Source organism: Barbus barbus (genome assembly GCF_936440315.1).
Source record: "Barbus barbus genome assembly, chromosome: 44".
In the NCBI taxonomy this organism is placed as follows: Eukaryota; Metazoa; Chordata; class Actinopteri; order Cypriniformes; family Cyprinidae; genus Barbus; species Barbus barbus.
This window is the reverse complement of record NC_136722.1, coordinates 10,201,803-10,214,167: the sequence shown is the minus strand read 5'-3', so window position 1 is coordinate 10,214,167 and position 12,365 is coordinate 10,201,803. Positions and strand designations below refer to the sequence as shown.

At 36.0% G+C, this 12,365-nt stretch overlaps 1 protein-coding gene across 3 annotated transcripts in view; it reads left to right on the top strand.

Moving 5' to 3' along the window:
* LOC306862950 (disks large-associated protein 1-like) overlaps window positions 1-7,459 on the top strand; it is a gene marked incomplete at both ends in the record, with an annotated part of 48,153 nt that extends 40,694 nt beyond the window's left edge. For 2 of the 3 annotated variants that reach the window (XM_079406063.1, XM_079406061.1), the window contains 4 exons: window positions 3,362-3,777; window positions 5,514-5,605; window positions 5,767-5,919; window positions 7,247-7,459. In XM_079406063.1, coding sequence (XP_079262189.1) covers window positions 3,362-3,777; window positions 5,514-5,605; window positions 5,767-5,919; window positions 7,247-7,459 — 874 coding nt within the window. The remainder of the gene's footprint in view (window positions 1-3,361; window positions 3,778-5,513; window positions 5,606-5,766; window positions 5,920-7,246) is intronic. The other variant, XM_079406062.1, reaches the window with a different exon arrangement.
* Window positions 7,460-12,365: the final 4,906 nt, after the last annotated feature.

Below are 12,365 nucleotides of genomic sequence, written 5' to 3'. Positions count from 1 at the left end.
TTACTTTATTCAATAAGGGTAAGTATTAAAATAGTTCAGTTTAAAACTGGACTATTTACTATCATATTAGAGTATCGTGTTGATAGCAACATGCTAACATCAGTCTCTGCTATAATGTAGATTGTTACAGATTGTGTTTAAGATGCTGTCTTAGTAGGGAGCTGCCTATATAGGAGCTTACTAGGCTTTGAAATGTAACCAATATGTGTATGTGTACACATGTATATGAGGTTTGGGCTGGTAGCTGCCAGCATTGAGGAGTTGAGGGCAGCAGATTCCTAGACGGTGAGAGAGGGACACACATAACACACACACACCCTCACAGGTCGCCGGTATTTGGACTTTGCTGAAGCATGCCTTTGTAACTGAGAGGGAATACAGCTGTAAAACACTGGCACACACACACACGGCTCTCCTAGCACAGGTCTGCTCTTGTTTCTTGCTGAAGTCAGAGCCTTTGAACTGTACGTAGAGAGTCCTTTAGCACGTCATACACTCTTTTCCTCCTCCTTAGTGCGGTAGGAACGAAGGAAATTAAGGAATGAGCCCCAAACCAATCACGTCTGGCTTCTTTTGCTCTGGGGAGGTGCACTATAGCAGATACAAAGACATATGTGGTACTGACAAACTGTTGAGCTCCAATTCATGTCTAGATAGATAGATAGATAGATAGATAGATAGATAGATAGATAGATAGATGTGTATTTTGATATGTAAGATAAACAAAATAATAAAGGAAAATATGCCATTGAATGTAATTCTGCTAAATAATGAAAAAAAGCGAACTTCTGACACTGGTGTCTTCCATGTCACACCCTTCAGAGCTGTGCTGTGGTGGTCTTAGTGGCTTTAACATGTGGCCCTCCCTTTCTAGGAGAAGCATCTTGAAAAAATTAATGTGTGTGGGTGTTCTCGTGTCTATTGATAGCTTTGGGTAATATGTAAAGCTTTGAGTCCACCATAGGTTAGTTTCAGCCTCAAACAGACCATCTAATACATAAATGGAAAATCCAGATTCAACCTGATTGGCTGGCTATGACACATTTTCCAGTCATGGTACCATGGTAAACTGATATCAGTGGGATTTTGAGTGGATGTATGAAGTCAGGTTTTGATCATCATCATGGACAATAATGAAATAGTTAACTCATTTAGGCATATTGTTTTGTCATTTATATTTCTTGCCATTGCCATTTGGTTTAATATTTTGTCATCTAATACAATGAAATGTGTTCCTTTTTTATTTGTGGCTTAAGTGTCCAGATATTTTGGGGGCCACTTTATGTATTTTAGGTTCAAATGTAAAAAGAATCTGTTGTAAAGCAGTCTGCCATAGTTACATTTAACTATGAACATGAGAACCACACACACACGCTCTCTTATGATATGATTTACAGGAGGCAATGATTACTACCATGTGAGCGGAACAAGAAATGAATACTCTCTCTTCTCTCTCTCTTTCTCTTGTGCCCTTTATTTGTCTCTCTTCCTCTCTACAGGAAGTAGTTAACTGATATGAAACAGGCCTCTCTGACACACACACACACGCACACCAACATCTAAAATGGTCTTTAATAGGAAACAAATGGTTACAAAAGATATCAGAGCTCAGTATGTTGTGAAGGAGAACAGGCACAGATTATTGGAAGGATGGGTGAAAATAATGATCGTTCCAGTTCGTGAAAAAATGAAAGAAATACTCACAATTTATGGTCTGTATGTGCTATCATTCTTTGTGTTGCGCCTTCTAATAAGCCAAAATTCAAACGCTCAGATGCACAGACACACACTCAGGGTATGGTGAGAGATGTCAGTGTGCTTCAGTGCACCTGAATAGAGCAGGTGTCCTACATCTCCAATACACACACACACACCAGGCAAACACAGAGTAGCTGATCTTAGCCAGATCGCTTTGATATGCTATCCCTCTCTATTCCTACAGGTGTGTGTCTGTGTGTTTGTTACACTTGTATTTGATATCATGGTCTACAGTTACCTATAAGGAAGTTTTAACAGAAAATTACAAGCCAGTTACTGTATTTATTTATGTACTTATTTTTTTTTAATCTTAAGTATTTGAAGTGTTTGTTTTTACAGCATTTTCAACATTATGGAGCATTGGTAACATTTCATTTCACAGCATTTTTAAGCACCATAGGCATGTTTATACTTCATTTTAATGGAATTTTTGGCTACAGTATGTTTTAGATTTTTATTACATTTCTTAATGATTTAATTTTTGGCAGTGGCTATTTGCACTAAATGCCATAGATGCTATTTACACTAAGTGGAAATAGCAATGGATTCTATTTACACAAAGTGAAAATAGCTCTATTTTTTATAATAACATATTGAGTGTGAATTCTAATTCTTTTTAATAAAATTATTAAATAGATGCCACATTATTGGGACAATAAAGCCCTCAATATACCTACGCCTGAAACCTACACTATTTACATTTTATAATTGAATACCCGTAAGGCACTTTATTTCCACTTTTTGAATATTCCCATTATTTTTATTGAAAATAAATGCTTTTCCAATCTGATATGTGATGGGAAATGGGAGAAGAATGAGTTCGGCAAAAGGTAGATTCGAAATTTGGCCGATTGCGGTCACGTCAAAAGTTACCGCCATGCACTTTACTTACTGCTGCTGTTGCTTGACAGGCATCTTTTGTAAATGCTGTGTAGCCCAACCACACGTTGGTAGGCGTAGTTGGTGTAAATAGCCTCTGTTAACAAGGCGGGCTATTTGCAATTAGTGTAAATAGACATTCCATTCATTTTAAATTTTTCTAGAATTTTTTAGAATAGCATATTAACCACATTTTACATTATAACTTTTTTTCTTTTTAAAATAACATTCTGAAAAATAAACTCTACCATTCTAACGTTTGGGGCTAGCATGATTTTTTTTTTTTTTTTTTTAAGAAATTAATACTTTTATTCACTAAGGACCCATTACATTATTGAAAGTGACACTAAAACATAGTTGCAAAATATTTATATTTCAAATAAATGGTATTCTTTAAATTAACTTTCTATTAATGAAAGAAATTTGGGGTAAAAAAATTTTTTAACTAATAGACTATGCACTGGACTTATGGCTGAAAATTCAGTTTTGCCATCACAGGAATAAATTACATTTAAAAAAAATTTAATTGATAATTATTTTCAATTATAATAACATCTGACAATTTTACTGTTTCTACTGCATATTTAGTCAAATAAATGCAGCCTTGGTGAACCTAAGAGACTTAATGAAATTGTCCATAAAAACCTTATTATTTTTTTCTCACCATATTTTGGTCAACAGTTTGAACACAAACTATACAACATGGTTCATCTTTCTTTTCCAGCTACCGCAGAGTTACACGCTCCAACAGCGTCACCACTGCCGTTCAGGCTGATCTTGACCTTCTGGAGGGTCTTGGTGACGACCAGTTTACACAGACCCACCAGGGGCCCATTGTCCGCCAGCCGTCCCGAGATGCAGCCACTTCTACTGTCAGCATCCAGGGCTCTGGGAACCACTACCATGCCTGTGTCCAAGATGACTTCACTGACGTGGGCTTTGATCCCTCCATTCTGCCCCCTCCAGACCCCTGGATGGATGGAGCCATGGATGAGGAATATGCGAGTGGGGTGTCAGGGTCCGTGTGTCCGCAGGACGGACGCTGGTTTCTGAAACTGCTGCAAGCAGAGGTGGAGAGGATGGATGGGTGGTGCAAACAGATGGAGCAGGATGAGAGAGAGAATGAGCTTCCAGAAGACAGTGAGTGACTCTGAGATAATGACTTTCAAAAAAGTAGTAGGCTGCCAATCTAGACAGCATTCATTATAGATGTTGTGGAAGTTTCGATGGGTTTTTCGGTGTTATAGACTCATTCACAATGTTCGATTCGACTGCATTTGGGTCATTAAAGACTCATTTATAATATTTGGTTTAACTGCATTTTTGGGCATTAGAATGTGATTCAACTGTATTTTGGGTCACTGTAAAAGTATTTTGAATGTTCGGTTCAACAGCATTTTGGTTCATCGAAGACTCATTTTGAATGTTCAATTCAACAACATTTTGGGTATTTAAACAACATTTGGTCATTTCAAATGTTATATTGAACTGCATTTAGGGTAATTGAAGACTCATTCAGAATATTTGATTTAACTATTTTTGGGCATTAGATTGTTCGATTCAACTGCATTTTGGGTCATTGTAGAATCATTTTGATAATTCGTTTCAACAGCATTTTGTCATTGAAGACTCATTTAGAAATTTCAATTTAATTTCTGGAATTAATAATTCAATATCACTTTTTTAGGAGATTTGCATGTTCGGTTTTAATATTCCAAATGCATCTTTGATAAATCCTTCCAAGGTGGGCAGCTCACAATTTTCTGAGTTATTCTACACTACACAGGAAAGTAATTTTAGCAAAATGGCTTTTGTAGCTAAATCATTGAATTTCCAATTCCACCATGTTATTTTAAAGTCAAGTAGTCCTTTTGTTGCAAAACTAGCGTGACATTTGTACAGACTGTGTCTAAGTCATTTGGAGAATAATCAGCCACTTTAACAAAACTACCAGTGCACAAGGTCATTTCACAGTCTGGTTACCTCCGGCCGGACTCTTTCTTTTAATCCCACTTCCCGCCTTTTCCCTGCTCGAACACACACACCCACACAAACGGCGCAGTGACCATCTTCGTGTCAGTCACAAAGCCTGCTTGTTCATCTATCTCCTGACTGTCTCCCTCTCACATACCAGACATTTCTACCAGCAGGGAGCCACCCGTCTCCCTCGTTTCTTTCGCTCCCTCTTTCTCTGTATATTTTCTTTTTCCTCTCACTGTTTCTATATCTGTCTCCTTCCACTCTCTCTCTTCTCTAACCCTTCTCTCTTTCCCTGAATACATAAAATATGCTAATCTGTCCGATGACAGCACATTGTTTGCCATATGGTCTCTTGCTGCTGCATGTGTTAAACAGAGCGAGTTCATTTCGTTGGATCTCTGTTTAAACTGCCTCGTGCCTCCAATCCACAGAGACATGCTGCAGTCACTCCTCAGGCCACAGCAAAAGCCTTTATATGACCCCCGCATGGCAAACATTAGCTTCCTTTAAGAGAATTCGCCCCTGTTTGGTATGCTGTTTGCTCTTCTTCACTCTTAATCTATCTTTTTACATCACATTCTTGATCTGTGTGTGTGTGAGTGTCTTGGCTCGTTGGCTTTGGCGGGTGTTTGTTTGGTGTGCATGGTAAACACTCCCCCTGCTCCTCTGGTTCCTGCATTTGGGTTCTCAAGCCTTAGATATTTATGACCCTTTCTCACTTCAAAGAGACAGGATTTAAACATTAACCAAGTGTCTAAGCCTTTGCGACAAACATATATACTACTGTGTTACTGCGTAGAATCTCTCATACTGTGCTCTCATCAACTCAGTTTTCTTTTACTAAACTGGTTTTCCACAGCTGATTCCCTATTTTTTTTGTTTTTGTCTGTGCTTAGTTCTCGGCAAGATTCGTAGTGCGGTGGGTAGTGCTCAGTTGCTGATGTCGCAGAAATTTCAGCAGTTCCGGCAGCTCTGTGATGAAAACTTGGTATGTATGGAGCGCACATCCATCAGCCAATCAGAGCAGAGCTGCACTTGAATGTCCATGTTAGCCTTAGCAGCGTTAAATCAGTATTACCCAATTAGATATTATGTCTTTTTTTTTTTTAATTAACATGTTTTGTGTATAATCTGTTCTCTGGCTGTCAGAATCCCAATGCCCACCCACGGCCTGTGTCTCAAGATCTGGCAGGATTCTGGGACATGCTGCAGCTGTCCATTGAGAACATCAGCCTGAAGTTTGATGAGCTACACCAGCTGAAAGCTAACAACTGGAAAGCACTGGAGCCTCCTGAGAGAAAGGTACAGATTTTACATCACAAATCCAGATGCATTACACACTCTCTAAAAATGGCTTTTTTAGTTGACACATATTAATTTGCGACACAGTGTAAATACAGTGCAGTGCCATTTCGTTGGCGTGCTTAAGATAAATGATTGGTGTATTGTAACTGTTCGATATATGTCAGAGTAGATGTTGTATTATTTAATGCAAACAAAAACAAGACTGTGAGGGGTGGAAGAGTATTCTGTTCAATAAGCCATTCTGTATTGAACAGTTCCCCCAAATTGAAATTCTGCCATTATTTACTTGTTCCAAACTGGTATATTTTTCCACAAAATTGACTGTTTTGACTAATTCTACAGTTTGATCTTTTATCACATATGAATGAAGTCTGAGGCCTTCAAGCTGAAAGAAGGGCACAAACACAGCATGTAAGCATTATAAAAGTAGTCCATATGACTTGTGCATTATATTCCTGGTCTTCTGAAGTCATACGATAGGTTTTCGTGATGTAAAAATCTAAATTAGAGTCACATGAGCTATTAATTGCTGCCATCAGAAAGTCAGAGTCATTAAGTTGTGAATCGAATCAGTCCAATTTGTTGTGAACTGGTTTATGTTTTAAAAATTTGTAAGCGGAACCAAATAATCATTCAAAGGAATCAAAGTGATACTGATTACATAATGATTTGTTTGTTATTCAGACGTAACTACTTCTCTCATAAATTCTTATGAACAAGCCAAGAGTGCTAGGGCAGATGTCAAGTCACATGGAGTACTTTAACAATGCTTTTAAGGTGCTTTTGTGTCCTTTTAGAAGCTCCACAGATCCAGTTCCTTTTTATCGGAGTTGTATGGAAAAGAACAACCAGTTCTTTATTCAAACTTTCAGCACTAATGTATTGAACGGACAGTTTTCTGTATTTGCATTCGATTAAATATGGCATGTACTCTGACTCTAAGGTCTATTGCTTCATTATTTAATATTTTATTTTAATGTTTTATTAATGAATGCTGCATGTGTTATGCTTTGATATGATTTGTTTTGCTCATTTTCTTATTGTTTTATTTGTTCTGTGTTTGACAGTGATCTGGTTTTGAGGCGTGCTCCCAAATTGCACGATGCATGTGGTTTACATCCAGTGGTCCCGTTCATCTCATACCAAATGATTTCAACTCTTAGCTGGCAAAAATAGCTAAGATCTCATATATTTGGCTGATGCCTGGCACTCAAATACAACTAAATATTGCCGATGACCCAACAGATGACCCCACAATTGCATGCATTACCAGTGTTGTGTTACGTCGAGGAGTGGCACTAACCAGTTTGTCGTTGCTGTCCAGGAGAGGCGCGTGCCCCCTCCGGTACCCAGGAAGCCGGGGAAAGGTCCCATGCTGCTAGTGAGAGACCGGTCTTTGGAGGGCTCCCAGCGGTTGGAGGCCCGTAAGCGGCTGTTAGCGGCTAAACGCGCTGCTGCCTCTCAGCGCCAGAGCTCTGCTACAGATTGCGCCGACAGCATCGAAATATACATCCCAGAGGCCCAAACACGATTATAAACACTGAACTCCGGGGTGCTCAGAAGCCTAAATAGACACACACACACACACACATCTTCAACCATAACACAATAGCATTGAATGACAAAGGCAGGGTAGCTGTAACATAATCACTCCTCTTTTTTTGTGTAAAAGAGAGTTTCTTCACTGTGGGCTTCTACTGTATGTATTTACAACTTAATTTTACTCTCTTCCTACGTCCTGCCATTTGCGATGTAGCTCCCTTATTAAACTCCCAAAGACTTTTAATATATTTCTATTAGACACTCTATACTTAATTGTTAAAATAACCAATAATATATATATATATATATATATATATATATATATATATATATATATATATATATATATATATATATATTCATGCCTAAAATACAAAATATTATTATGTCTGTTGATATTACTGCCCAAATAATGCACACTACTGAATTTTATTATTTAATTTGTCGTTTTTTGCAGTTATACCGTGTAAGAGCCATACGTCTTTTGTTCTCAAAGAGGACATAACTTCTAAAAGGGCAACATACCGATCACTTCTGAAGATTTTAACACCAATGTAGCCACATTTTCAGTGTATGTATGTAAATGTGTGTGTCAGGCTTTTAGTACATGTATTACACTCTCTCACGTGTCACCCTGCACCTCTGAGACAGGGCGAGGTTGTTCTGTTTTCAGTATCAGGGGATAGAATGGAAAAACCACCTCTTCTCTTCTTTCTTCTCATATTTTTCAACCTCCCACTCGGTCATCCTCTCCCGTCCTCTCAAACCATCCTATCTCCTTTCCTGTCTGCTCACTATCATCTCCCCTCAGCAGCGCCACTCACCTGTTTGACTGACATAGATGTCCGTTGTATCTGTCAAATGTGACACATTTATCTGTCACCGCTTAACGTGTTCACGTCATTGACAGAAGCGCTGTCAGAACACGCCACTCTTCACGGCTCTGATTCATTAGCCATTCATAAATTAGCAATGTGTCACGTTATGAAACGTTACATACAGGCAGTCAGGGATTTCATTCAGCATTAAACCCCGTTCACACTGACAGCAATGAAGCGATGCGAAGTCTTTATTTTTCAAAGATGACAAGGTGGTGCAATGTGGCTATATCAATGAATTACTACTTTATTTCTTTTGGTTGCGATTAAGTCACAATAGTCGCAATTATGAAATAAATATTCACAATCTATAAAGCCACAATTGTGACCCACAACTGACGCTTTATGGATTGTGAATTTTTATTTCATTATTGTGATTGTTGTGACTTAACGTAATTATAATTTTATGTTAATTGCGACTTTATATCGTAATTATAACTATTTCTCACAATTGCATTTAACATTCTAACAGTATATCACAAGAGATTTTATTTCTCATAATTGTGATTTAACGTAATGTAATTGTGGTTTTAGATGTTAATTGTAATAACATAATCGTGACTGTTTCTCGCATATATTACAATTGTGACCATATATCACAAGATATTTTAGATTTCTTCATTGAGACTTTACTTCATATAATTGAAGCGATAATTTTTAATTACGTTTAGGTGATAATTGTGATTTTTATATCGTAATTGTGACTTTATTTTTTGCAATTACATTTTTATATCTTTTATATAAGTCATATTATTAGTATACCTCAGTTGTGATTCTGTAGGCTATATTGCAAGAGATTTTTTCTCGTAATTGTGACTTTACTCAATCTTTTTCCAATTTTAAGTAATAATTTTGAGTTTATATCATAATTGTGATTTTATTACTTTTACTCTCATAATAAATATATCACAGTCGTGACCCTATATATCAGAGAGTTTTTATTTCTCGTAACTATGGCTGAACGTAATTGCAAAAATGTCAACTTTATTTCTCACATTGTAACTATATCTTAGCGACAGCGACTCCTCTAGCAATAAAATCGCTGTCAGTGTGAACGGCCACAACAACACATGACATTTTCTAATTCTATGGCATTAAATAGCTCCGCCCACTGTGAAATCGCTCTTCATAACTAAACATTAAACATCTGATTGGCTGTGATCATGTCACGTCACTCAACAGTTTCTCTTTCAGTATGGGCAAATTATCTTGGCAGTAAACTCATCACATCGTGCCCTGTTATGGACATTTTGTTGAACTTGGCATAAGATTCTTTAAAAAAAAAAGCACATTATTTAGCATATTTTGTAAATATATAAATGATGAAGTATAAAACTCTTTCCTTACTGCTTACTAATATAGCTCCTCACTATATTTGTCTAAATGTTTGTATAAATGAATATAAAGTAAAATATCAGTATTTTATAATGGAATTGTAGAGATATTTAAGACCCAATTAAACTCGCAGACCATCATTTCCCTCTTTAGCATTGCTTTTGACTTTCAATAATGCTTAAAGTACCATTTTAAGTAATACAACTGCAATGTCACAGCTCGATAAATGTAATACACATTTTAGTTAAAAACTCAAATTTTGATGAGTAATTTATTCATTATATTTATAATCACAAGTTAGCATGATAATCTTTAACCTCGGCCAAGTCAGTCAAGTGTGTGTGTGTGTGTTGTTTTTTTTCCACATCAAGTGCATGTACCCAAGTGCTTCCTAATTTACCTGAAGGCATCTCTTTTTTCAACCGATATGTAGCACAGTTGATACTTTGTAATATAGATAAGCTAATTTCCTTTGTTTTCATTTATACAAAGATGTATATACTTTCAGCAACCCTGCGGAGACAGTGCAAGTAAACACATGTATCAATGCAGAGCACATAACATCAGTTTATTATTTTCCTATTTAAGGAAACCTACTTTAACCACTGAATCACACTCTTGTGCTGCTCATGTAATTGATTTGTAAACAGCGCTGCATCTTAGTTGCACTGACAGGTTACTCAATACTAGTCAAAACCTAACTGCACTCTCTCATATGTTTCAATAACTGATAATACTAATTTGCACTTGTTAAATATGTTAAATAAACAGAGCTATTTCTTTTTTCTTTCTCAGAATATTTCACTGTGGATAGACACATCACTATAAATATATATATTGATATTAATTTCCCAGCAGCCAATGTGCAGCCATTCTCTATTTTCATAGACAGTTCAGTTGCATTGGCTTTAGTTTGATCCTGTTAGTGTTTATCTTATTAACTAAACTCTTAGTTCCAGTTATTATGCACTAGAGCCCTTCTACTGTGGTTAATGTTTGTTTGAAATATTATCGATGTATAATCGCTCGGCCTTAATTTATGAATATATGATAGTCATGCACAATAGCCTCAGGGGAGACTATATAACGTGTGTGTGAATGTGTGTGAGTGTGTATGTTTGTGTACGTGTATATCATGAAGATGTCTTATACTGGAGATGTTACCGTACCAATTAAAGCATTCAATATTGATGACAAAATACCCATTCATATTGATATTTCTGTATCAATGTGTTCAGTAGTATTTCATGGCATTTACAGTCCAAATTTACACCAAAATTAGGAATATTTTCTGTTTTGGACAATCAGTGATTAACACAAAGAAAATCCATGTCATTTTATTAGTAAAAAATGATACTGAAATGTTTATTGAAATATGAATTGATTACATTTCATTTTTAGTATTTAAAGATATATTTATGAGAGATAGAGAGATATTTTGTGAGACAATATAGCACTTGTTTTTGCTGAAAGTGATCACAATCTCATTTTCTTAACTGTTGTCATTCACTGATGTGAAAATATCAGTTTATATCTGGCAACGTGATAAGTCCTGACTTTTTAGGGTTTTATCTCCCAAAATAGAAGATTAGACTGTGTATTGTTGCCAAAATGTGGACTGTGCACCCACCACGATGTTTTGGGAAATGAAGGCAGGATATTATGTATTTACTGTTCTCGTAAAAGCATAAACTTTATCAAAATGACTGTGTAAATACATGAATGTTCTTCATTGTAAATGTAACCTACATCTAAGGATATCTTACTACTTACATTTTGTATTTATTGTAACAACACTGTTGATGTTATGGCACGTGTATGAAATTTTGATCATTAAAACATTACAGATGCTCACAGCCATGGAGTGATTCATTTCCATATAAATGTATGAATGAATTAATTATTTGTGACTTTAATTGCCATTGTTGCGAAATCTCGCAATTATGAAAGTCCCACAATTGCAGTTTAACCTCTCATAGAGACATTTATTTTGTAACTTTGTTTGTCATAATTGTCTTTATTTCTCATAACTGCGACTTTATTTCTTTATGTCTCACAACTGTTTATATTTCTCAAAACTTGTTGTAAGTGTTGCAACATTTCTTAAAATTATGACTGTCTCAAAATTAGGACTTTCATATGACTGCAAATTTTTCACTTATGTGACATCTCATCTCACAAGTACAACTTTATATATCACAGCTGTGATTTTATTTCTCGTAGCGAAATCACAGTTTTGACTTTATATCTCACAATTTATTATTTTTATAATTTTTATAAAATTTATTATAGCTACATTTAGATTTTTTTTGTTATTGCAACTTTATTTTCCACCGTTGTGACATCTCACAATAATAATATCATACATCACAGCTGTGATTTTATTTCTTGTAATAGATGCATAGCTCACATTTTCTTATTTCTTGCAATTGCAACAAGTTGACTATCACAATTTTAAACTTTTTTTTGTTTTTGTCTCGTAACTGTGATACGTCCTGGTGACTTGCATTTCTTTATTTCTCACAGATTTTACTTTATATCTCACAACCTTGATGATTTTAAACTTCCTATTACTTCCTTTTACATACTTTCCTACTATTAACTAGGCTTCATAGTTTTAAATCACTGCCTGAGGCCTGAGTAGGAGAACAGATCTTCCTTGACTCTTATTAGTAGACACCTTCAGGC